General features: G+C 42.0%; 1 protein-coding gene across 16 annotated transcripts in view; it reads left to right on the top strand.

Moving 5' to 3' along the window:
- PAPPA2 (pappalysin 2) overlaps window positions 1-27,627 on the top strand; it is a 556,585-nt gene that overhangs the window by 461,511 nt on the left and 67,447 nt on the right. For all 16 annotated transcript variants that reach the window (XM_029227419.1, XM_029227421.1, XM_029227422.1 and 13 more), the window contains 3 exons: window positions 18,131-18,302; window positions 21,818-21,995; window positions 23,179-23,392. In XM_029227419.1, coding sequence (XP_029083252.1) covers window positions 18,131-18,302; window positions 21,818-21,995; window positions 23,179-23,392 — 564 coding nt within the window. The remainder of the gene's footprint in view (window positions 1-18,130; window positions 18,303-21,817; window positions 21,996-23,178; window positions 23,393-27,627) is intronic.

Here is a 27,627-nt window from a genome sequence, read left to right as displayed (position 1 = left end):
TTTTATCCATTTTGTATTTAGCCATTAATGACCAATGGTCTGTCCTCCTACAACACTTTATCCTTAAACCAGCCTGACTGACCCACAGAATCTCAGCTGAAGGCCAGTAAACCTAGGTCTGGCTCTCCAGTGACATTCATGATCCTTACCTTGGACCATTTGACTTTGATCTTTCTCTGCATCTTGTTTCCCATTCTGCTATGATGGCTACCCAGCTTATGACACTTTGGGCTTAGTCTACTGATAATGAACGCCTTAGTCCTGAAAACCAACTTTAGTGTTCTTGGTTTTGGTCACCAGTGCCCAGTAAGAGCTGAATTCATTCTTACTCTCTGACTATTTCCTGCCCTAGCCACCTTGGGGAAAGGTCGTGCATAACCTTCCACAGTATCCCAGGAGTTGGAGTGTCAGGCAGATCCCCAACCATTCCAGGATTGTGTTGATGGCTTGGGGAAGTGGGAACCATCTTTTTGATTAATACAGTGGGATTTTGAATGTGTCCGAGATACAGTCCTGGCACTAATAGGTTAATTTTCCTAAATGAGTGGATTAGCTTGCAGATAATCAGGGCTCATGTTATCTACTTTGGAAATTCACAAGGTCAGGTCTAGAAGAATTTACTAACAGGCAAGAATTGCTGATGGGCATGTGTTTCTCCTACAACAGGATTCTGTTTTTTCAGTCACATGAATACAATAAAAACATTAGTTGCAACTTCTCTGACCCTACCTGATGGTATATCCATCAGATACCCCAGTGTTGAATCTTCTGAAGATGAAGAATATTATCGCCTTTTTCAGGACATAGGCTGATAGCAGTGGTTGAAACTTCTGATCACTCATTTCTTTTCATCATTTGTACTTTCCTTTTATTGATTTTTCTATCTACCTGCTCTATAAAATGTTGAGAATACAGTATAACCTTCCAGACAGTTGTGTTTCTTTCCATTCTTCCTTGTATTTCAAGTAGTTCTGGCTTTTTATAATTTCATATTACATAATTAGGTGTATAAATGCTTGTGACTGTTTTATTTTTATTAGGATCAAAGCTCTTGCCACCCCTTTTGCCCCTTTCAAAGGTTAAGGCTTTGTATTATGCTTTGTCTGGAATTAAAATTTCCATCCCTGCTTTCCTTTTGTTTGTATTTGTTTGATAAATGTTTGCCTCTGTTTTATTTTTAACCTTTCTCTATCTTCACTGCCAGTGAGGCCAGGGCACATTGCTTTACTGCACTGTTTACAAAGACAGTAGGATTTCACTGTGTAAAACTACTCCAAGCTTTTATTCTGAAATTTTATCTCATGGTCCTCAAGCCTGTAGTATTCTTTAGGACTCTGTAGCATTCTTACCTTTGGGACAGTTATCTCCCAGGATTCAATGGCCTTTGCCAATGGTTCTCCCTTCTCCCCACTTGCTTCTACCTCACCCCACCAAGACCCTTATACTTCCTGACCGGAAATCTTGAAATGAGTAAAGAAAGGGTACTGATGAGGACTGATGGATAGAGAACAGAACTGTGACCCCTGAAAAGTAGTGCCCAGCTCTCTGGTCTTTACAGGGGCCAGGTAATGAAGAAAGAGTGACCTGTTTCCCTCTTTTGTTTTAGTATGGCTCTATTCTTTATTTGCTTTGCTTTTTTCAGAAAACAAAACAAGAAATGCATGTTTTGGCTTCCAGTGATATTTCTCAATTCAACTCCAATACATTTTGAAATCAGGAGAAAAATCCTCAGAGTCCATCTATCCACCTTGGTTTTTGGTATTGATAAGAGTTTTCATATTTTTCTGTATTGTTGGTATTTAAGTGGGAAACAGGGAGAAATTACCTCAGAGTATTCTTGTGAGATTACCTGAGAATGATCCATGTAGAGTTTGTAGTACATTCAAACACCAGGTGGGACGACAGCCCAGGCAGTTTCCACACCATTTCCCATCTTTATCGTTTTTACCATCCTCCTTTTACAAGTTGTGATAGTTATCAGTCAACTTATTGCTTCTCACCTCTAAATCCACCCTTATCACCCTAACTCGTAGTACTAGAGCAGGATTTTATTGATATTTATCCTTTGCTGACTGGCACAGTGTTAACTTTTGTCAACAGTGGGTTCTGGAAACACACTGTAGGAGAAAGGGTCTTCTCTTCCTGGTTTTGATGTACTTTCTTCTCTCTGGCTGCTGTGATGGGCTCAGCAGTGGTGTGCAGGACACCTGTGGTCAAGTACAGCAGGAGTTTGGGTTCCCAGTTGGCTCTTCACAACAATAGCCAAAGATGATAGCTTGGTAATTGGTAATTGTGGTCCCACTGCGTGTCATTGATTATTAGCATCCCATTTCCCATTGACAAGTAGCTCAGCATTGTACTCAAGCCCAAAGGCACAACCAAACAGATTCCCAAATTCTATCTTTGTGACTCTATCTCCTACTACCATTTCCAGTTCCATTGTTTCAGTCAGTCAGTCAGGACACAGTAATTAGAATAGAGGAAGATAAATATAAATAACTATTGACTAGTAACAGAGGATTAACTACAAAATGGTAAAGAGAACCCTAACATAGAAGAATGGTAGATAAAGGGAGCGATCATTACTTTTAGGGATGAGGGAAGAGTATCCAAGGAAGAGTACCTGACCCCCTCCAAGGCTGTGATTTTGATCTCATTGGAGAGGGTGGAGCAGTGGCACACTGGGCGACAGAGAAGTTTGCTGAGGTTTCATAGGCTGAGACTGGCAATCAAGAAACCACCCACTGGGGTGCTGATCAAAGCTCATTAAGAAGCTGTCTGTTGAGGTGCTATTGGGACTTTATGGAAAGCTGTCATTGGGGCGCTGCTAAAACTTTCTGGGAGGTCACCTGCTGGGCACTGATGAAACTTGATGGGAAGCCACCCATTGGGGTGCTGCTGAAACTTTGTGGGAAGTCATTCATTGGGGTACCTTTGCTGGGAAGCCAGCTGCAGTGCTGGTAGAACTGCTGGGACATGCAGGGTGTCACTGAAACTCATTAGGGGGTGAGCACCACTAGACCGAGGCTGTGTTGGACATCAAAGAGCTGCAGAATCAAGAAGAAAAAGCACGTAGGAATCAAGAAGAAACACCCCTTCCTCCTGCAGTGTCTCTCCAGTTACGTCTACTGGGAAAACATGACATCGTGCTAAATGGCAAAAGAGCAGTATTTGCATGGTCCATCTCTAGTATCGCAAAGCAGGGCAATGAAGGTGGAGATTTGGAACTGAGAGGGAATAAGCTGATAACTGGCAGAAAATATCTTGTCAAGTAACCATGAAGAAACCCCTTCTCTCTGCCTTGTATGTTCCAGATTAAGATTTTCTTTAAGTTCCTGGCTTTAATACTAAGACCAATTTTCAATATAACTTTTAAGTAGACTGACCTAACTGGAAATGCATATTTTCTTTTTTTAATGCTTTGAACTTATTTTAAGTCCAAGGCAAACATAAAGTATAAATATCTCTATCTTATTCGGTATAAATACACATTCTGATTGAGAGGGAAAACAAGTAATAGATACTCATAAATATAAAACTATAGTGGGTTCTGAGGTTTACCTTAAACTATAGGTTATCAAAGCCAAGTATTCTAATATAAAATTGAATAGGACATTAATCTTTTTAAATGAATATCCATGTGGAAACCTGAGTTATTTCTTCTCTCTCTCTCTTGTTCTCACATTCTTTCTCACTCACTGTATATAGTCATGCTTTGATCCTTCTTATCTTTGTGGATAATTGAGAGTTGAGTTGTGTAAAAATTTATGTCTAAAACAGTGAATATGTGTGTGTGTACACATTGTATATACATTGCCATATTTTATTTCACATAGAAGAAAGGCTTCTGAAAAATTTAATGTAGACTGATTTGTAAAACTAATTATTCTGTATGGGGTGTGTGTGTGTGTGTGTGTGTGTGTGTGTGTGTGTGTGTGTAGAAAGAGGCAGACTATTCATCATTCAAAAAATATTTATTAAGTGCCTACAATATGCCAGGAATCATTTTTCAGTTGAGGAAACTGAGACTTAGTGTGTACAAATTCACCTTATTTAAAACTAGCAAAACCAAGAGCAGTATCAAAGTAATTTGTTTTTAGTAAAGAAAGTTTTCGTTATAGGAACGAAAAGCTGTTTTAGAAACATACTCATGTGACACAGAGGTAGAGAACAAACATGTGGACACCAAGGAGGGAAAGCGGGGGGGTGGGGTGGGGTGAATTGGGAGATTGGGATTGACATATATACGCTAATATGTGTAAAATAGATAACTAATAAGAACCTGCTGTATAGCACAGGGAACTCCACTTCGCTGTACAGTAGAAACTAACACAACATTGTAAAACAACTATACCTCAACAACAACAACAAAATTAATAATTATTTTTAAAAAGAAATATACTCATGTCTATTACTCTCCAAGAAATCCTTCCACCCTCCCTCAAACTGTTATTTGGACTGCGGTAAGAAGTTTTTAACTGGCCGTGGAATAATTAAAGAGCACCTGTATTTTAGATATGTTTATGCAAATGGCATATTTATTTTGAGGAATCCATGAAACCAAGAAATGTAGATGTGGGCTCCAAGTAATGCAGGTGATCTGGTGATATTTGATGGAGTAGGTAATAAATGGTGGAATTGTAAGGATATTTTGAACTTTTGGAAAAGTTCAGGAAATGAATTATCTAGTGGGGCAATTTTATGGGCAGAATCCAGGGGATTTGGGGTCATTAGAAAAAGAGAAAATTTGCCCCAGCTCCTCTGCGGTCCTAGCCCAGACAAAAAGAATCTTATTCCTCGAGGAGAGAAAATCAGAAAAGAAATATTCCATTCTCTTGGAGATTAGAAGTACAGGTAAGCCAGAAGGAAGACTACAATTTAAAGCCTGGTTTGTGTATGTATTAGTTTTCTGCAGCTTAAACCAATACACATTTATACTCTCACAGTTTCTGAAATTCAAGATTTTAGGCCAGGCTTAACTGGGTCCTCTGTAGGCATTTGGCCCCCAAATGCTGCCAGACTGAGGGCCTGTTTCCTGCTGGATGTTGCACAGATGCTGTCCTCAGTTCCTTACCCCATAGCCATCTCCATGGGGCAGCTCACACTTGGCAATTTGTTTCTTCAAAGCCATAAAGAGAGAGTCTCTCAGCAAGAGTAACTTTCAATCTTAGGTTGTGTACTCAGAAGTGACATTGTCACCTTTGCCATATTCATTTGGTTAGAAGTAAGTCACTGGTCCCACCCGCACTCAAGCTGAGAGAATTACACAAGGTTGTGGATTCTAAGAGGCTGGAATAATGTCCACCAAAATATGTTAGGCTGGACTAGTGTGCCTAGACCTTGGAGTTACAAGGATCTCACTGCATGTGTCTCATGGCCTGATAGAGCCACACACTCTACTGATGTAGTTTCAACTTACTAGGCAGCTTGGGTCACAAGGGACATGTGAGGAATTTGCATGCAGGAAAAAAGCAGAGGGAAGAACAATGATTCCCAGAGTAAGGTCTTTCTTATAGGGATTCCCCAGTTCTTGGTAGGTGGATTATCTAAACAGCCTTTTACCAGAGAATGTCCTCCCAATACTACATTATCTAGGTCCACCACATCCATTTTATGACTGATCCATTTCCACATTTTATTCCCAAGTTCATTTTCCCTTTTTCCTAAGCCTAAGCCACCTTCTCAATAGCTCATCCAGAATTGTTACGGTGTTCATTAAAGTGAAAAACAATCAGTAATATCAATTGGGTTTCCTAGAAAATCATAAAATTATTTTAAAAATCTAAAAATAAAAAAGTGGTTATTATTTAAATGATCTGCATTCTGACTCTTTTCATAATGTAGGACAATTGAGGGTTAATTTATTTAGCAATTTGGGTCTAGTGAAATGTGGTTATATATGTGTAAGTGTGTGTGTGTATGTATTTTATTTTACACAAGGCAATCTTTTGGAGAAGATTAATATGCATTGAATTATATAACTAAATTTTTAAATGATTTAACTTTTTAAATGATTGTGCCATTCAGAAAGGCATTATTTTTAAGTAAAATATAAATATTTTTGTAAACAGCAGTGTCATCCCCAGATTTTCTCTTCTCTTTCTTTCCTTTTATCTTTTCTGCATAAATCTGGATTTTCCTCTTTAGTTAAAGCAAACTGAGCATGAGCACATAAAGTCTGCATCAAGAGGAAATAATGAACACACACATTGTGTGTGTACGATTGTATATTCAAGGCAACAGCTCTTAAGCAGAATTTATCTTATGCATTAAAAACATTTACTATTAGGCTGTTACTGTGGACATCAGTGAGAGTTCAGCCTCCAACTCTTTTATACTTGACATAATGCCTGACATAAGTAACATACCTGCCATGTTTTGTTAATCATGCTTGTGTAAAGAAAAGAATCAGGTAATTAAAAATGAGTAGGGACTTCCCTGGTGGCACAGTGGTTAAGAATCTGCCTGCCAATGAAGAGGACATGGATTCGATCCCTGGTCAGGGAAGATCCCATATGCCTCGGAGCAACTAAGCCCGTGCGCCACAACTACCGAGCCTGTGCTCCACAACTACTGAAGCCCGAGCGCCTAGAGCCCATGCTCCACAACAAGAGAAGCCACCACAATGAGAAGCCCACGCACCACAACAAAGAGTAGCCCCCGCTCGCCACAACTAGAGAAAGCCCACGCACAGCAACGAAGACCCAACACAGCCAAAAATAAATAAATAAATAAATTTATTTTAAAAAATGAGTAATCAAAGAATAGTGTATAGCTGATTTGGTTTGAAGTGCCTCAGGATGCACAGAGACCTACAAATTTATGTACATGTATATTAGTTTAGTCACTTTTGTTTTCTCTGTGGAGCCTCTGTTCTTCAGATTCTGTTTCCTGAAGCAGGGACTGTAAAAAATAAATAATTCAGGGAGAAAAGCCAACAGTCAGCCACCACCAAATAACTCATATCTTTCCATTTGCGAGTCACACGCAAACTTCGGTAACACGCAGGGTTAATGCTATCTCAGGCTGGCTCCCCTCAGCTGCCTTGCCTCTTCAGATCCCCCCTTTGAATGACATTGCTGTGCTGTGACACAAAAGATATCTTTAGCCTTAGAAAGCTAATCTTGAAAAGGTGGATCTGCTGACCAAGAAGATAGCACCTTCATCAGTAAGTCAAGTATAGAGGATTTCTGGGTCACCCTCCATTGCCCGTGGAGAATTCTTGGCAGACATGGGATTTTGGTTGGGGAGTGGAGGGATGTGGTAGAAAGGAAAGCACCTTTTCCATAGAATTCACTTCTATGACTTTTATAACCCCCAGAGAATTTCTGGGAGCAAGTGGCTGTGTTTTCCATTCGGAAGATGTTGGGACTCCTCAGGTGTAAAAATGTTTCTTCTTGGTTGCACCATAGATTACTGGTAGAGCTGGGGCTAGATTATAAGGCCTCTGAGCCTGAGTCCAGGGGCATGCAGCCAGAGCACAGCTCAGTGCCTTGGCATTCCATCCCTGCTGCAATCAGTTTGTGAGCCTGGTCTTGGTAATAGGATCATTCCACCTCTATTATCCGTCATTCTGCTTCATGCTTCATTATTCCCTGGAACCCTCGTTGCTGCTGCTTTACCAATTCCTATCGCGCTTCAATTATTTGGAGCTCAGATTTAAAATGCCAACACTTTCCCTTCCTTCTCTTCCTGGATTGGGCCCCTATACCTTGCCAGGCTTCTCTGTTCCCTACTCAGTCCTATGTAAAACATTCCAATCACCACCCTTTTGATAGCCTCACAAAGTAAAGGGCTTCTTCCTTTCTTGTGCTAGGGGCTACAGGTTAAAGCATCTATTTATCCTTTGGCTCTTCATCTTTTATATTTAGCATAGGGTTTCCTTTTAATGTTCCAGGATGATGGGAACTGTTCTCTCTTGCTGCTGGGAAAGGCCGTATAGAAATGAAATATGTATTGCATTTCTATTCATTTGATTATCTTCTTCCCCAAAGCAGTTTAGCAAATTAACATTGAATCAGTTTTTGCTTCTTAAGCAAGAAAAGAATTATAGCTGCTCAGTTGTTCCCTAGGTTTCTTGCTCAGCTTCCTTTTCCCAGAATGATTTGTCCATAAAATAAGAGGGAAGGAGGAGAATCCACTGGCGAGGATTCTGGTTCTCCTGGCCGATGATGGATGGCCTGGTGAAAGACAGATCTGCTTTGGGAGGCACAGTGAGCTGTTTGAGTCTTTTCAACTGTTTACTCTCATGGGGTTATAGAGGAAAAATGGAAAGGTCATGGACATGGTCTCATTTAGGGGTTTATTGGGGCACGGCTAGACTACTCTAGAAATAGCCTTTATTAAAATATTACGTTGCCTGAGATGGTTCCTTTATTAAAATATTACTTTGTCTGAGATGGTGGGATACATTCTTAGAACCAGTTGGGTGGCAGCTTTCAGGTTTCAGATTTCAGGGCTACAGGCACAGACATCTTAGGAAGACTTGTGGTTGGAGTCTACCGCTAAGGCTGGTTTCAAAACAGTGACTTCACAACACTAATTCCCAACGCCTTATCACAGTGTCTGAAAGTCCACAATTAGGAATTATTTTGTTCAAGTCCTGATAATCTCCAGCGGTCTCTTTAAAATAGTCAATAACCACTTAATAGAAATAGAAATGCCTTAAGTCGTTATCAGCTGTTTATGCCAGAAGTATTCTCGTATGGACCTTGCCAATTCAAAAGTATACCAGAGCCCTGCTGAAATGCAACCTAGTGTAGGTAACTGGAAGTTTGGGGGAGTATGAGAAGCGGGACAATTGGTGCTGAAAAGAGAAATGAGTTTAAAATATCACCTGCTTCCCAATTTTTCTCAGGGCTGGCCCTGTGCTTATGGACTGTATTAACGGCAGCTGGTGGAGAAAGCACAGAAAATAAAAACAAGCCAGTATTTCCAGGGTTCTGTCGTCTTGCCAGCCTGCCAAATAGACAGACACTGTTGACGGATTTGACCCTAAGTTCTGGTTGCAAGGACTCTCAGGCCATGGTTCGGTGTAGCCATAACTGTGGAGACAGAGGAAGCCTGGCGATTAGAATGGCAGCAAGCCCGATGTCCAGACCCCTGCCTCTCACATTTGGCCGCATCATCCAGTCTCACCACACGATTTTAGGACAGTCCCTTCCCTTCTTTGGGCCTTCATTTCTCCATAAGCAAATGAGCCATTGATGTTGCAAGGCTTGGGAATGCTAGGAAGAACAAAAGGACAGAAGAGAGTAATATTCCAAATCTGATGTCAACCAAGGACTGATAAATTCCTGAATTACGAGATGATGGGAACAATGTGAAGCTTCTGTTGGGGAGTCCAGAAACTTTATGGGGAAAGGAAGCCAAGGGGGAGAGAGAGTCCCAGAGGGGCCCAACATGTGTTTTATATTCTACTTCTATATGTGAATTTGGGGCTCATTCAAGGTGCTGGCTTGCGACTCCTCAAGACCTCAGTTAATGCGTAGCTTCTATATAGCCACACAGAAGCCATGCTACCCTTTCTTCCTGCCTTGTAAGTACTGTTCTAGGAATGCCACAGATGGAAGCTCATGCCCATTAAACTGTTTTGTTTTTTTTTTTTTGCAAGCATATTTTTTTATTAGTTACCTATTTTATACATATTAGTGTATACATGTCAATCCCGATCTCCCAGTTCATCCCACCACCACCCCCACCTCCCCATGCCCATTAAACTTTATTCTCAGGATTATGTTGTTCCCTCACTTAACTCCACCTGTTTCACAATTCCCCAGCCTTGGCCTATGAATATGGCTAGGGAAGTGTCACTCCTGAATTAATAGTTTAATTGGTGCCCCGGGAAGAATAGTGGGGTGGGTAGGGGGAGTCAGCAGTGCAGTCATTTGGGGGCTCCAGTGATCACTCCTCATTAGGAAATGCCTCACGTGGAAATGGTTACTGCCTTCGCAAACTGGAAAAAAAGTTTATTATATATATTCTATATAGACATAATATTTGTTTTTATTGTTGTTGTTTCTGATGAGTGATTATGTTTCCTTGGTGCTGTGCTAGGGCACACATTCTCTGCCGGTGAGCCAGAAATTGTTTTGACTCTTTCTTTGGTGTTCCACATATTTTATAATCTACATTAAAATCGTCAGTTCTGAAACTTGGTGAGACAGGGATTTTGAAAGGGAGTGCTTTTGGCTGTGTGATGTAAATCTGTTTTTCTTTAGAGGAAGAGGGGGCATTTGGATGGGACTTCTAGTGTTACAGTCAGGCATGGTAAAAAACCATGCCCTGAAATAGAAATGAGTGAAGCAAATTACTAGTCCTGGGGCCACCAGAGCCCAGTCCTGAACTTATGAATAGGTCACATTCGAGGAAGAGATGGACATCTCCTGACAGAGATGTTTTCAGGGGCCAACTTAGGGGCAAAGACTTCAATAGAGGGGCAGAGAAAACCCCCACTTTCCCAGGATACAGGAAGGAAGGAGAAGTCTCCTTAGCGCAGTACTTCATTTCTTTGTCACGTGATGGAAAAATCAGAATTATTACTGAGATTCCTCTGTTTCTATCAGATGAGACTCTTCAGAGGAGAAGAATTTGAATTAATTTTCCCTTCTTGGTCAGTATGACCTTTCAGTAAAACCCCTCAAAGTACCAGCTTCGTTCTGCCCAAGAAGGCTGATGGAAATGTACTTGACATTTAATCTGGTTCTTGCCCTACAAAGCAAAGATGGAGCCAGTAGTGAGGAGGAAGTAGAATGGGGAGCCAGAATGGTGGCCATATGTTTTTGTATTTGTTTGGAGAAACGGCAAAGCTCTCTGAGGATGGATATTATTATTATTATTATTTGGTTTTGCTGTTGGTGGTGGGAAGATTAACGAGGACTCCATCTCTTCCAGCCCACTCTACTTTCTGTACGTATTATTTCCGTCTGCTGCCAAACCCAGAGCATACATTTCTTCTTAGCCCATACCCTCTTATTTCAATAAGAATTGGTAAAACAAAGTGGAGGAATGGAGAGAAATCTGATCCTCTTTCACTATGTAACCTTCAAAGAGTTGTTTCTACAGAAACCACTGGGATTGCTATTTGGTCAATGGTGGCACTTCTTGGATAAATGAATTGCAATATTTTGTTTAACTAAACAACTTAAATGTTGTGACATTAAGCAAAAACTTACACTAGGAAAGAAAGATTGTGAGCAACTCTTTTTTTGGGTTCTCTACCACATCCTGCCCATTCATGGGTTTTCTGTACTCCCACCCCAGGAGCACCATCACCTCATCTAGAAAGTTAAATACCACGTTAAAGCTGGAAGGGACCCTTGAGAGAACCTAGTTTAACCCCATCATTTTACAGATTTGCAGACAAAAGGCCAGAGTGGTTAAGAGACTTACCCAATGTCATAGATTTAAGCAGGGACAAGCCAAGACCTGAGCCCAAGTCACATTGGCCTTGATCTACTACTTTCTCCATCACACCATGCTATTTCTCAAAAAGTATGACACAGGTGCCAGAAAGTTTCTCCTAAACTAATCTAGATTCCAGATATCAAGTTGGATGCCTGAGGGAGGGTGGGACGTTGACTTTAGAAAAGTTCTTGAGCTGATGTCAACCTGATTTTGAGTTTAATCTAAAGCTTAATTAAATGTTTCTTTGTTATTATATTGTAGTCTGAGTGTGGTAGGAAGTTGTGGAATATCCCATAATTTCTTTTGGGCTCAATTTCCTCATCTCTAAAATGAGGGGTTAGGGTTGAATTATCTTTAAGGTCCATTTTAGTTTTAACAAACTGTGGTTCCTCTAAGATCATTTTTAAAGGTCTTCCCCACCCTCCATCTGTCACATGCAAGAAATGGGATCTTTAGCGCATAACTCGCATCAGTTCTTACATGGGAGGAATGAGGTTTCACTATTGATTCTGAATAGTGGAATAGTGTCACAGCCTTCTGAAACTCCCCCAGGATGGCACAGACCCTCAGGGGAACCTTACACCAAAGCTGTGAGGAAGCTGTGGACAGAACAGCCAGGACTTCACCCATTCCTTAGGAGCTGCCCAGCTTCCCAAATGTGGACCTTGGCTGGAAGTGAAGCCAGCTTCACTCTAGTGGCCTCAAGCAATGGAAAATTTTAAAATGTGCCTGATTTGGCATGCCCTGGGGCACAGCTCACTGTAGGTTTGTTAGTGAGTCTGTCTGCTGTGTCCGCTGAGAATGATGTCTGCTTTCTGAGGTTAGTCTTACTCTGTTCCTCACCAATCCCTGGAAGGTAGGGGAAGATTTGGGGGGCTTGCCTCTAAGTCTATCATCAAATATCGATGTTGCCTCTTTTCCATATAGGTTCTTTAAATTTGTTAGTCAGAATTTAAAAGCCCCGCCCCCACTGAATTTTCTTCAGTCCTCAGTGGCAGGGAGAGGAAATGGTGATTTTGTCTAGGTTTTTAGAGTGCTACTTTGCTCTGTGTTCTGTCTGGAAAGCATTGGAGGTATCTTTCTGGCATATCTCTTTTGCCTTTCCAAATCCTATTAATTTATTGAGGTCAAATCATATCCAATGATAAAACTTTCTCTGGAACAGCCATGGATTTATAATCGGTACCACATGATTTAATTATTTTCTCTCTTCAGCCGTATTGAAAGATTCTTCAGAATGGGGGAAATGTTTTATACTTTTGATCTGTCTTATGACTCCCACGTGATAATTTGTGCTGAAAACATTAAAGCATAATGATGAAACAGTGGAACGAGTTTCTCCTTCTGGAATCAGCATTTGTTATTTTATAGTCTTGGCCTATGGAATTTGTTGACATATCTTTCAGGTTACACATACCCAGATCTTTATGGTGCCAGGTTTCACTCCTGGTGAGCCTGAAAAGCTTTGAAACTTAAAATAAAATCACAGCTGTGAGGATCCCACCACAAACCTACAGAATCAAAATCTCCAGGGGACAGAGCCTGGGTATCTTTATTTTTTAAATGCTGCCTCTAAGTGAGTTAAATATACAACTGTGGTTGACAAAGTCTGCCTTGTGGCAGATGAGGGCCATTCTTTTATGGAACTCTGCCAACAGAGGTTTCCCAAGGCATCACGCAGAGGCCCAAACAAAAAGGAAGCACACACATCATTTTGGTAGGACGGTGCTACTAGTGTGCCTGGGTGTCCCCAAGCAGGTTATATGCAAGAAGATAACCCAGGGATAACATACATTTTGAAAAGGGATTTCTCTATTGAAAACATTTTTTAAAATCCTCAAACATGATGGCTTCCGGAAGTGAGGACAAGAAGGGAGAGAGTAGAGGCTTATTGGGGAAGTGGAGACACAAAGAGCAAAGCTAGAATGATGGGTAAGGTGACCATCTACATAATGTGACCTCTAAGGGCCTACTGACTTAAGATTCTATCATGAAAAACTCATTCCTTTGCCTTCAAACTTTTGTCTCCTGTTAAAATGGAAATACCTGTGAATCACATCTGACTGGCTGCATCATATCCTTACCCGAGAACACATTGTGATGGGGTGTGGGGAAAGGTCTGGAAAAAGATGGGTGGAAGGGTGAGAAGTGGTTGCCAAAGGAAGAAACACGCTTAGCAGGGCATCATGCAGACAATGGCAGCTGGACAAAAATTGCCAATTTTGATTTTCTCTCAGCTCAAAACTGAGACCAACCATTTAATATTCTACTCTCTCCCCCCTGACTACCCTGCTGAGGAGCTTCTTGGCTCATCCTGGCCAATGATGCTAGCTCCTGAATGGAGAAGAAAGCAACAGGAGATCCACCTCATCGCCAGGGAGACGGCCTGGTGGTCTAGGCTGGCCCGGAGAGTGAGGACTCTGAGACCCAGCCTGAGGATTTTCCTCTAACTCACTGTGCAGCCTCCAGCCAGTCTTCAAACAGCTTTAGTTTCCTTGTGTGTCAAACCAAGATAAATACCTAACTGCCCATCTCTCTGGGGCATTGTAAGGCTTCAGTGCTGCCACTTTCATTAACATTTGTCCAAAGACCCTCAGAAGAAAGCTTTTGAAGAGTTTTAAGACTAATTATGTTTACTGTCAGCATTATCATTATGATATTGGGGCTTACAGTAACAGTAGCCAGAAAGAAGAATGTATCAGGAGCATGGGAAAACGGAGAACACAGAAACTTCACTCAGGGAAGCAGTATTTGTAGTGGAAGAGAAACACAAAAAGGGGTTTGGGGTTGGGGTGCAAAGGAGAGAAGTCTGCAATTGATACCAGATGCCATCAGAAGCTAACGACCTGACAAACACCACTCTCATAAAACAAATTCCTTAAAAAGGAAGCAAATGGAAATATAAGCTAGTGAAAGAATTTGCAGCAGCTGCCCTAAAACCATTTCTCACTTCATAAACAGGTCTGGGTTTGATGCTTTTTTTTTTTTTTTTTGTCTTGGTCTTATTTCATGCCACTTTCCCTCTTTTCTATCATCCCCTGTCTCATTCTTCCTCCCTTGCTGCCAAGGCTGGATGGACTTTTAATACTGGTAGTCATAGCAACAGTAGTTAATGGAACACCATCTTGATGGAAGGAGGCTCATTCAGAGTATTTGTTTTGTGTCTTATCTCAGCACGTATTTGTCCTCAGTGATGACATGGATGAATTGGACGGAGTCACTGGAAAATAGCACGTGCTATTATTTCACATTAATTTCTTGGCAGTGAGCTGACATGAACCAGAACTGTTAATGACTCTCTGTTTTCCAGTCTTCTCTGCTTAACACGCTGAAGAAATATTACGTTTTGTGTACATCAAGGGCATGTAGTATCTGTGGAACTTGAAGTTCTTTAGCATCACTAATGAGGTGTTCTGATCTCATTCCATGAAGGACCGTCAGGTTTCAGATTCCTTATCCAGCTAGGCTGAATAAAGACTCGGAGACAAAGGTTTATTTCCTGTATTGCATACCTAATTAGCAGCATTGGATTTGGAGAATCCATGCTGACAATTAACAGTCATCCCCCCGCAATTCATATATTCCTCCCTTCATCAGGCTCCCGGAGTGATTCTGAGGGAATACTACACCTTCACAGAGAATAATCAGAGCTTAAAGGAGTAAAAAAGTTTCCTTCATACCACTCAACTCCAATTCCTCCATCCTATACCTAATAAGCATAGGTAAAAGAAATGAGAATGTCACTGACATATAACTTAAATCCCTGACGTGTAACTTAAACCCCATGGGTACAAGATTGGGGCAGCAACTTTAGCATATTCGAATCAAATCCATACTTTTTGGACTAGTGCTTTTTAAAGCAATTCTCAATTATTTCAAGGCAGTATGTTCAATTCAATGACATTTTATTTTCCACTTTTTTATTTATTTATTTACTTATTTTTGGCTGCGCTGGGTCTTCGTTGCTGCGCGCGGGCTTTCTCTGTTTGCCGCAAGCGGGGGCTACTCTTCGCTGTGGTGCGCAGGCTTCTCGTTGCAGTGGCTTCTTTTGTTGCAGAGCACAGGCTCTAGGCGTGCGGGCTTCAGTAGTTGTGGCTCGCAGGCTCTAGAGCGCAGGCTCAGTAGTTGTGGCACACGCGGCTTAGTTGCTCTTTGGCATGTGGGATCTTCCTGGACCAGGGATCAAACCCGTGTCCCCTGCATTGGAAGGCGGATTCTTAACCACTGCGCCACCAGGGAAGCCCCTATTTTCCACTTTCTTATATTGTTGCCCAGCTCCTTGATAAGGTCGTTGGCTGCTAACACAATTCAAGGGCAAATAGAACAAATTAATGATGACGAGACTCACAGAAGCCATTTTAACTAATATTTAGTACCACTGGCAAAAACATCATGAGCAAGAAAATATCAGAAAATATCTTCTTGTTCTACACCACTAGACTATGAGTTCTTTAAGGACATATTTATTTTATCCCCAGTACTGAGACCGATGCCTTGCCAATGCTAAGTGCTCAGTAACTGTTTATGAATGAATGAATGAATGAGTAGGGCAAGATGGTTGGATCATTTTTTTTTTCTTTTTTAACGTCTTTATTGTAGTATAATTGCTTTACAGTGGTGTGTTAGTTTCTGCTTTATAACAAAGTGAATCAGCTATGCATATACATATATCCCCGTATCTCCTCCCTCTTGCGTCTCCCTCCCATCCTCTGTCGTCTGATAATGATATTTTTGTATTTCATATCCCCACCTATCACTATAAAATTTAACAAATTTACCATTTTGATAGCCATTGACTTACTTTGATGTCTATGATATGAACAAATTTAATTCAGCAGACACTTACTGTAACTCCTACAATGAGGTGTATGGTGAATACAAAAGTGGGTAGGAGTCAGTGTTTGTCTTCAAGAGTATCATAATCTAGTTGGGAGATTCAACAGCATTTAAGAGACAGATACTAATTGCCTTGTGGATCAAAGGGTGGATAAGTTAATTAACTGAACAATCAAATGCATACATGACTATACTAAAAGATAGAGTAAAAGAAGCATTAGAAGAGTTATTTTTTAAATTTCCCTGAGAGGTTCGAGGGAGGAAGATATCTGGAGGGGCTTCTTGGAGAAGGAAAGCCTTTTAGAAAACACAACAAATTGAGCAAAAGTACAGAAGTGGGAAAATTAAAACATGTGGCTGGTTCATAAAAAACAGGCCACTGAAGGTGGGACTTGGGCCATTTGCAGTGGAGCAGTAGAGAGAATTAACCCAGGAACAATAACAACCCTGTGGGATATGCATCATTATTATCCCCATCTCATGGGGGAAGGAGCTGAAATACTGGGGAATAAGTAACCAAATCATACAGGTAGTAGTAAATGGTGAATCCAGGGTTCAAATTCACACAGCCTGGGGGCAGTTGCTCTAAATTTTAATCTCTGTTGTTCTGCCTTGATAAGAGAACCCTCTTTCGGCTCTGTTGCATGCCCCCCCCTCTTTTTTTTGTATAGTTGATTTACAATGTTGTGTTGGTTTCAGGTGTACTGCAAAGTGAATCAGTTATACATATATATATATATATATATATATGTATATATATCTCCACTCTTTTTTAGATTCTTTTCCCATATAGTCCACTACAGAGCACTGAGTAGAGTTCCCTTTGCTATACAGTAGGTCCTTGCTAGTTATCTGTTTTATATATAGTGGTGTGTATATGTCAATCCCAATCTCCCAATTTATCCCTCCCCCACCTTACCCACTGGTAACCATTAATTTGTTTTCTACATCTGTAACTTGGTTTCTGTTTTGTAGGTAAGTTCATTTGTACTCTTTTTTTAGATTCCACATATAAGCGATATCATATGATATTTGTCTTTCTCTGTCTGACTTACATCACTCAGTATGACAATCTCTAGGTCCATCTCTAGAGATTGCATCGTTGCTGCTGTTATGGTCCCAGCAGAGTCTCCCCAAACCCTGGGGAGTTACCTATCCCTCCTGTTCCCAGTTGACTAGCCCTTGAGATCTGGACAGCAGTTCTCCGCTGCTGAGATAATGTCCTGGAAGCATGTAGAACAACGTCAGGCATGTGGCAGGGATCTGATATGTGTGAGTTTCTTCTTTCTGCCATGGGCTCAATTTCTGATTAGCCGGTGCTGATATTCAATGGTGTATGCCAGTTGTCAAAAATATTTCCATGACAATCAGTAAATAAATGTTGCTTTTTCTGCCATCTCAAACAACCAGGCCCTTCCTACAGGGTCCCCTGCGACAAACCTGTGATCGAACAACAGAAAGTTTAATGCCTGACACAACCAGGGGCCTCCAGGATTCACTCCTGACCTTTGTCCTGTGTCTGTTCTGATTGTTTGGGGCCCAGAGTACTGGTTATGAAATATTTCAAGGATTATCCTCTGATCTTTTCATTTCTGATGTCATCCAGAGCTCTTGAGACATGCTCCCCACCTGTTCCACCATCATTTTGTCCTCCTGCAAGAGCCATAGAAAGCCAGTTCATAATCACTTCGTAGATGATATTGTTCTTGTTCATTTTATGTTGTGTGGTTCCAGGTCACATAGAAGGAAGTAATGAATTTAATATAGGCTTTGGAGAAACAATGTTCTCTTTGGTTTAGAGGCACTTCCCAGAGGGAGATGCAAAGCCTTTGCTGCTGCCTATCAGTTCTGAGTCCGTTTAAGATACTTCTGTTTCTGTCATCTCCAGCTGTGTCCATCGGCCCCGTGGGGAGCAGGGCAGCTGTGTGCCATTGCTGCTTGATCACGCGGATGTGGTGAACTGTACCTCTGGTGGCCCAGGTCACATGAAGTGCTCTATCACCTGTCAAAGGGGGTTTGACCTTCAGGCCAGCAGTGGGCAGTACCTCAGGCCCATGCAGGTGAGTTGGAAACCCGTGGTCATCAGGACCAAGCCCCTGGGGAGGGACAGTAGGCATGTTCCTCCCCCTGGCTGGATGGGGAAAGGCACGTGTTTCTAAATCGTCTGAAAGGGAAAATGAGGAATCTAACAAGCAAGGAGAAGCATGGCTTTATAGAAATGCAAGGTATATATAAGAACAGGTACAGTTTCCATTAACTAGGGTGTCAGTTTCTCTCCAGGTGGGCAGTAGACAGGAACAATTGTTCCATCCTTCTCCCTTGCTTTTTTATCTTCCTATCAGAAATTATGACCCCCACTTTTGGCTTCAAAATGGGAATGCTGCAGTTTAGACCTGTCCACAATTTGCAGGCAAAATAGTTTGCAATCAGGTTGTTTGTGGTTCATTGTCTGACTGCCACGCACCAGCCCCCTTCCCTGCCCCCACCAGTCCTCCTAACAAGAAGACTGGAGGAAAGAGTCTGATTTTCTTCCTTCTGTTACTGAGGTGGGGATTATATCATGATTCTAGCTTTAACTGAATTTTCCAAATTTCTACAAGCTACCATGCACCACTTGAAGATTTCAAGGTGATCTGAAGGTAGTAGAATATGTTAATGAAGAGTGTAGTTTGAGAGACAGAGCTGGAATGAAATTTTGACTCCACTGTTTAGTAGGTATGTAATTTAGGTAAAGACAAACACACAAAAGAAACTAACCACTTTAGGTTTGTTTCCACGCTTGTAAAATAATGAAATCAGAAGGATTTATGTCACTGGGTTATTTTGATGACTGACTAGACATAATTTACCAGCTTCTAGCAAAATGATAGGCACCTAGCTCTCTGCAAAGCTGCCATTATGATGAGCGTGATAATGTATTCTCAACTAAGAATTTTATTTTCCATTTTTCCTTTAGAGAGCTTTCAGTACTCTACAGAGGAACTTGAAAATTGAAATCAACCATTAGAAAACATGAGCACAATATGAGATAGAGACAGGATGCATTAGGCAAAAAGGTAATGATGCTTGAGAAGAAGATGAGAAAGATGAGGTATGATGAGGGAAGAGTGGAATCACGATTGGTTAGTCAGGTATCAGTGGTTTGGAAGATTGGAATTGTTTTCATCTTGTACCAGTTGACTGCTTAGCAGGTTGTAGATCTGTGGAAGAATTTCACTTGCTTAGACATGGTCAGGATTTAAAGACACAATCTTTGGTTTCAGGTGGTTTAGGTTCTGCATAGAGAGAGACAGGTTTAACATACCTTGAAGCACCAACTCCTTGGTCTATGATGCTTTGGTGAGAAAGGCAGAACTCTTATCACCTGCCCTTAACTCAGCTTAACTCACACTAGAAAAGAGATGGAAAGAAGGAAAAAGAACAAAAACAATGTAGGAACTAAATACATTTTTGCGATATAGGTAAAGAAGGGGAGAGAAGAAAAGATGGTGTTTGCAATTCATTAAAATTAGGAACAAGTTCAAGACAAAATGGTTAATACCTAATGAAGCCAGGAGAAAAACCAGGCAATATATGTAGAGTTTGAGAGACATTCTTGAAGTGATCATTGTGGTTCAAGCCAGTCTTCCAGGCTGTGATCAGTGTGGCAGGGACAGAGTTGGGAGAAGGAAGGTGGGAGCTCACCTTTTGCCAACCAAATGGTGGAGTCAGCAAGCACAGCTTTCCAGCTGACCACTCCTGTCACCCAAGGCTGGCCCCACTAAACAGATTGTACGATCCCGGCTCCTGATCACAAGACGGTGGGGATGTTTGCTTTCTGTTGACACAAGAACTTAAACTAAACAGAAAAATGTGTCTGGCTTTGAATTGGGCTCTTCTGGCAGGCAACAGGGAACCACTGGAAAGCAGGGAGGAGCAGCCAGCCAAGAGTGGGTGTCAGGGGTGACAGGTGCTTTCACCAGTCATTTTACCTTTGGCTTCGGTGCCACTGTGATCTCCTGGCGGGATGGCTGGCTGAGCCGCAGAATCTCCCCACTCTCCCTTTGACTTTTGGTAACCCGTTGGCTAGAATGATGGCTGTGCTTTTTCCCAAACAAGCCATGAGCATCCAGATCTCTGAGTGCCTGCTCATCCTGTTCCCCTCACTCTGAATACTTTCTTCTCCCTGCTTCCCCTCTGCTGCTGGGAAGTCTCGCTCATCTTTCAAAGGCCAGTTCCTGAGTTACCTACCCTGTGCACCTCCCCGCAAACCCTCTCCCTCCTACCCAAGTATGGGCAATCCCTCCTCCAGCCCCTGTAGTGCTATCTCACCACCACAAAACAAGCATGCATATATTATATCGCTGTATTTTTTTTTAACAGCAATTTAAATTTTCTTTCTCCTTGGTCCATGTTTTCTCCTTCTTTCATTTTATCATTTGCAGTCTTTGTATTATATTCTCTTAAATCATTACAGGTGGAAGTAGGATAAAACAAAAATATATCTCCTGAATTTTCCTTTTTTACTTTCTTTCCTCCCTTCCTCTCTCTCTATTTCTCCTTCTTTCCCTTTTTCCCCCTTCAATTGTTTTCTGATACATTGCTCCAACCTATGATTTGCTCTGCTGGTAGATTATTAGCTCCTTGAGGGTCTTGTTTATCCAAACCTAGTAAGGAATCTGGCCCTTCTAGGTGTTCAAAAAATGTCTCCTCATTTATTTCATGGTGATGAATTCTAGGGCTCCCCTACAGAAACCGCAGGCCGAGGGAAACAGCTGGAATCTCTCAAACTTAACTACAAAGTTTGGAAGATGCCTCATATGCATTAAGTCTCAGCGGTTCTTAAAGCCTAGGCACCATTCTCAGAAGAGACAATTATGTTTAGTAGCATTATCTGTAAAGGTCCCAGCAGGAAACAGATGACACACTCAAAGGTGGGCAATTTGAGGGACTTCAGTAAAGGGACCACTTCTAAAGGTGGGGGCAGAATATAGGAAATTACAAGGAGATGGTGCAGAATCCCAGGGTGAAGGGGTGATATCTCCTGTAGGCCTGAAGAGTTGACTATAGAGAGCAGTTAGCAGAACCCCTGGGAAGAGAGTGCAGGAGGTGTGTGGAGATCGCTGCCAAAGGGTGCAGCCAACCTACAGCAAGCCCTAGGGAGGGAGTAGCAAGGATCAGCACCCTGACCTCCCTTGCCTCTCTCCCTCTCCAGTCTCCTGCCACTGTTGCCCTGGGTGCTAAACCAAACACAAGTCAGAGGCATGAAATCTACAGGAGCCAGCATCCCAGGGCAAGGTGGAGAAGGGTAGAGAGTGATCTGGAGAAGCACGTGGAGGATAGCCAAGAGTTGGCCTTTAGGAGAGTCTTCATTTAAAGATTCCCTTACACTAACATTTGTCTTTCATTAGCAACATACCTGGGTAGTGTGAGATAGTGCACTAAGACAATAAGGCATAAAGAGGGAGAAAGACAAACTAATTTTGCCTGTTGTGAACGTTTGCACAAATAATCATCAGGACTCTTTCAAAGCCTGGAAACTGTTTTGATAAGCCTTTTTATGTCACCTTGACAGCAGAAAATTTTCTGTTTCTAGAAGGAAATTCTGCTCACATGTTCCTCTGGGCACTGGGACCGGGCTGTGAGCTGCATGCCCCTTGACTGTGGTGTCCCCGACCAGTCTTTGGTGAACTATGCAAACTTCTCCTGCTCAGAGGGAACAAACTTTCTGAAACGCTGCTCCATCTCCTGTGTCCCACCAGCCAAGCTTCAAGGTATTGTCTGGCCAACCAGGAGCTGTATGCAAGTTCTCTTCAGGTTCTCTCTCTTCGGGGGTACTTTGGGGATCTTTTCTTCACCCCAGTGCCCTTCCCATTTGGCTCTGCTGTATCACCCTCTTCTGATAACACAAGCAAAGTCCCAAAGGGCAGTACCATTCCTTGTCCCAGAATGCCCTGACTCAAGATCTCATTAATGAAAGATGCTTAGACTTTCCCATTTTTATTTGACTTTATGTCCTCTGGAGTCAAGCCAACTAACAGTTTTCTAATAATATTAATAATCCAGATACCCTTTATCATTCACATTTTTAAATTTAATATTTACAACCATCCTATGAGTTAGGTGCTTTTCATTCTGTTTTAGAAATGTGAGCATAGTTACATGAGCTGTACTGCTAGGAAGAGATGAAGACCCCACATCTTGCTCTTTACCTCCTGGACTTAGGTGCGCCTAACAGTGTTTGAGCAGGCTTGTTACAAATGCAACCTCCTGAGCCTCATGCTGACAGATTCTGATTTAGTAGGTCTGAGGTGGGTTGGTGATGCTACTGTGGGGTGTCCATGGATTGCACTTGGAGAAACCATGAATGACGTTGAGGCATACGGTATGGTGTTGAAGTGCAGAACTTTGCATCCAAACTGCCTGAGTACAAACCCTGCCTCTGTTCTTACTAGCTTGGGCAAGTTACCTAAACTCAATTTCCTCAGCTGCAAAACAGGGGATAATGATGGTATCTATTTCATAGGGTTGTTTGAGGTTTGAAGTTTACACAAGTGAATACATGTAAAATGCTTAGAGCGGTGCCTGGCATATAATGAGCACAATAAAAGTGTCATCTAGTATTATTATAATGCTTTCCACAATACTGTCACTACTCTATTTTTATTATTTATAGTGAGGAAGTGAGGTAATGATTTGGTTGGTAGCTCTCCTTTCATTCAGGTCATGAAAGAGCTTTCTGACCTCTGTGCTGTATAAGAGAGCACAGTAGACGCTCTGTGGGCACAAAGATATAGGATAAACATTTGACCTGAGGTTTTAGAGAAGCTGCTCCACAAAGAGTAACGTGACTTTCCAAGAATGACGGTACGTTGACAGGTCTTCGCTCTCTCTGCTAGTATTTTATTTCTGGACTCTCTGTTCTGAGCATCTTGTGCTTCTCTTTCTTGGAGTCAGGACTGAGCCCGTGGCTGACCTGTCTTGAAGATGGGCTCTGGTCTCTCCCTGAAGCCTACTGCAAGTTGGAGTGTGATGTTCCCCCTGTTATCCCGAACGCCAACTTGCTCCTGCCTCACTGCCTCCAGGGCAACCATGATGTGGGCTCCATCTGCAGATACAAATGCAAACCGGGCTACTACGTGATGGGAAGTGCGGAGAATAAAGTCAGGAAGTAAGTTGGATTGTTCCTGGTCTTTGCAGTTCTCTCTACCCTTGTACCTTGCTCCTGTTCCTTCATTTGCAAATCCTAGACCACTGTTTTGGAAATAATATTAAGACCTTCTGGGTTGTCCATTGTTTGTTGTGTTTGTTTTTCTGTATAATCTCTCTTCACCTGCACAGGTGTGTTCCCCAGTCATGACAGGCAGGCTGGCCAAGTATGCTTTCTGTAAAGATATTCTTTCTCATAGGAGATTCCACAGTCTCATCTAGGTGTTTTTAAAAGAGTCTCTGCCCGAATTATTATTTTCCTTGAAAGTAAGTGTTATGAGCTTCTTAAGCAGTACACACATCACCCGAATCCACCTCTGTCCTAGAACATCCTCATCAGGACAGGTGGAGGCTTACGGTTGTGGCTATGGGGGAAACTGTCTGGGATGGTCCCCACCTCAGGTATTTATTGGTTATGTGATGCCGGGAAGTCTTCTTTCTCTGCCTCATTCTTCCTCATCTGTAAAATGAGGATAATAATAATAACGTAGGAACTAAATAAATTAGTATGTATAAAACATGAGTCGGGGCTTCCCTGGTGGCGCAGTGGTTGAGAGTCCGCCTGCCGATGCAGGGGACGCGGGTTCGCGCCCCAGTCCAGGAAGATCCCACATACTGCGGAGCGGCTGGGCCCGTGAGCCATGGCCGCCGAGCCTGCGCGTCCGGAGCCTGTGCTCCGCAACGGGAGAGGCCACAACAGTGAGAGGCCCGCGTACCGCAAAAACAAACAAACAAACAAAAAAACATGAGTCAGTAAATTTATTTTTAAAGCATAAAACTCAATACATATTAGCTATTAATATTGTAATTATAGTCTCTCTGCTTTCTTTTTCCTGGATTTTGTGTGTATACACTCCTAGACCCAGAAACCAAGGGAACCTTTCTTCTGAACACATGGTGGATCAGAAAGAACAAAAGCTTACTGCATAATTTAAGAGGAAGGGTTTTAAAGAAAGTCATGCTGGGGTTCAAATCCCAGTTGTTCCCCATTTTATTAGCTGAGTAACCTCAGGCAAGTTACTTAACTCTTTGGGTCTCATCTTTGTAAGCTGGGGATAATGCCCTCACCAGAGTGTTCAGTTGAGGATTAAACAAGATAATACATATTCAGCCCAGTGCCCGGTTTGTGCTAAATGCTCAATAAATGGTTTCAGAAAAAGAAACATTTTCCGAACAAACACAAGCAAAAAGCTTTCAGAAGAAGAAACTCCTTGTACTCAATAAATAGTAACTATTATTTTCCTACCATAAATTATGTCAGTAAAGGAGAAAATCAGATTTATTTCTTACCCAGGATTTAGTTCAAAATCTGATCATAGTAGGTATGTTTTTAAAGACTTTTTTTTTGAACTGACATAATCCCAGCCATGGCATTACCAGTGATTCCAGGAGATACCAACTTTGATTGTAAGCTAGAATTCTCTAAGGGAGCAAAAGAAAAACAGGAAGCTTACTCTCTGGCTCCAATTCGCCCTTCTCTAGTCAACATCCAGCCATCTCAATATGGGATGGATTGAGTCCGGCTTTGCCCGGAGCCTTTCACTCCCAAGAAAACCCAAGATCATATTTGGGAGGGGGAGAGGGAAGTCCCCTCCTCAAGATCTCAGCCCGTGGCAAGAGCCTGGCTAATTAGAACATGAATAAATACTGATGAAAAATTCATAGGAAGCAGCATTCTGGTTCAGTGACTCTAGCAGGTATAGTCAACAGTTTTTGACAGCTGAAAACACATTTGCATGTGATGGTCATAGGATCTAGACCAATTTGCGTCAGCATGCATTGACGGGTAGTGAGTATCCAGGTCATCTTCCAGTGAGAATGGCATTACAGCCAGCCTTCAGGCTGCTGTTTTCTTGCTCTTTTTCTTCTCTTCTTGCCTCACTTTTCACACACCTGAGCCAACTCAGGTGTCTGCAGAACAATGCAATGAAGACTGGAGGGAGAGAGAAAAGTCTCGGGGACCAGGAGGAATTCGAGGTGGAGGCATTATTCCTAGCTCCCCTGGGCCCATGGCTGAGCTTTGCCTTGGGAACAGTGAGGCTTCCTCCATGACGATGGGCTTCCTGCTGCATCTGCATATCTGACTCCACCGGCTTCCCTGCCCCAGCAGGGGCCCACAAGGCACAGCTTTCTTTTCTGGTTGAGAAACTGGAAGCTTGCATCACAGCATCAGCATCGGTTTGGACTTAAACATTTACATTCACAAGCACCATGCTGAGGAGAGATTAAATTATTTACGGCACTGCATAAACTGGTTTTAATCTTAGTTTACACCTGTTTACATAGCCAGCAGTGGACTGGTAATCAAGTTTGCAGGTCAGGAGTAAATCACTGTCACTTGCTTCTTGTGTTTACCCAACGAACTATGTCAGCCTTGTTCCTTGCTTGGAGCCCAGAGTTGTACAGATGGAGCCCTAAAATTCTTTCTAGGACATGCAGGCAGGGGGAGAAGAAGTTGAGAGAAGTTAACAGGGAGATTAACCCAGACAGAGTGGCCACATGCTAGTCTTCTGCAGTTCTCTGAGTAGTGGAAAAACCTCCTAGGTGGTCAAATTTGCCACTTGTTCTTTGCATGACCCTGAACAATGTATGTCACATCCGCGTGTCTCGGTTTTTGCCTCCTTGACGTGAGGAGTGGTAATGATTTTTACCCAAGAGTATTGTTTTGAGGCCCAAAGCAGGTAATGTACTGAAAGCGTTTTATAAACTATGAAGTTCAATACATATGCTAGAAATTACTTTTTGTTCATTTCTTTTTAAAAGAAGGAAACAACTACCAAAATATCAGCCAAGTACATTGCCTTCCTGCTTCTTCTCAAGTCTGTTGAATATTGTTTCAAGAGAAAAAGATAAATGCTGCATCTGACTTTTCTCTTCTATCCAACCTGTTTAAGCTTTGTCCCATTGCACTTGCGGATGCAGGGAGGGCACAGCTGCAGTTGGCACTTCTTCACGTGGGTGCTCTATGCCAGCTTCGGGGTTAGGAGTGAAGATATCAGTAAGACCTAGGCTCTGGCCTCAGGAGCACACAGCCTCCATGTTCCCTCTCTCATGGACATTATTTCTCTTTACAGTGGAGCATAGGAGAGGACATGGACTACAGGTAGGCCCTTTCTCCTGGCCCCTGGATCCCTTGCCCCTTCTTCCCGGGATGTGAAGGTGACACTGCTCACACTGACTCTAGTTCCTGAAGACAAGAAAATGCAATGGCTTTGGCCTTGGTCAAGGACCTGGCCTTGAAGTCTTGGGTAGAGTCAGTATCACCCAAACTGTATGGATTCTCCAGAGGGAAAAATTGAGAAGGAGAGTAACAAAAAATTCAATAAAACAAAATGAATGCCCATTATGTAGTACAGCCATACAGTTACACAGGCATATCGTGAAATATCCTGTCACCATTAAAGATGTTTAGAAGAATATGAAAGACATGAGAGAACATTCACAATACAATAAATGGATAAAAGCAGCACATAATTATTATAAATGATACAATCCTTATTTTCCATATTAAAGGTATGTTTTTAATCATCCTTCTTCAGAAGCTAGAAGTGATTATAATATTAATAGTCGTATTCTCTAGGTAGTAGGTTTATAGGGAATATAACTTTTCTTTTTCTGCTTGTTTATATTTGCTACGTTTTCTAGACTTTATAATGAGATAAATGAATAAACAGTTTAAAAAAATAATGAAGTGAGCTAGAAAGAGGAGATCATAGCCAACTTGTGGAGGCAGAAAGTGATAAAAGAAAACTAGACAGATCTTTCTAAATAGGCAAACCAAGCGGAGACCAGCACTCCAAGATGGCAGTAAGACAGGGACGTGACCCTTCCATCCTGTGTCCAGACCCTTCTGTGCTTTGAAGACAAACACTGTCTCTGTTCTTGAAGGCTACTTCAGACCTCCTCTCCTCCAATAACACATCTTCCCTAACTTCCAGCAGATCACCTCACTCCCTAAAGCACAAAGGTCTGCCCATAGATAGGTGTGCAAGCTAATTGACACCTCCAAACATGTTCTCCCCCTTCTCACTGTCTAAAATGAATTATGACCAACAGGGACCTACTGTACAGCACAGGGAACTTCACTCAATATTTCATAATAACCTATAAGGGAAAAGAATCTGAAAAAGAATATATATATATTCTTTATGTATTATATGTATATGTATAACTGAATCACTGTGCTATACACCTGAA

The sequence above is a fragment of the Monodon monoceros genome, unplaced genomic scaffold (genome assembly GCF_005190385.1).
Source record: "Monodon monoceros isolate NGI ecotype Baffin Bay Population unplaced genomic scaffold, NGI_Narwhal_1 Super_Scaffold_18, whole genome shotgun sequence".
NCBI lineage: Eukaryota > Metazoa > Chordata > Mammalia > Artiodactyla > Monodontidae > Monodon > Monodon monoceros.
This window is presented reverse-complemented; position numbering and strand designations above follow the sequence as displayed.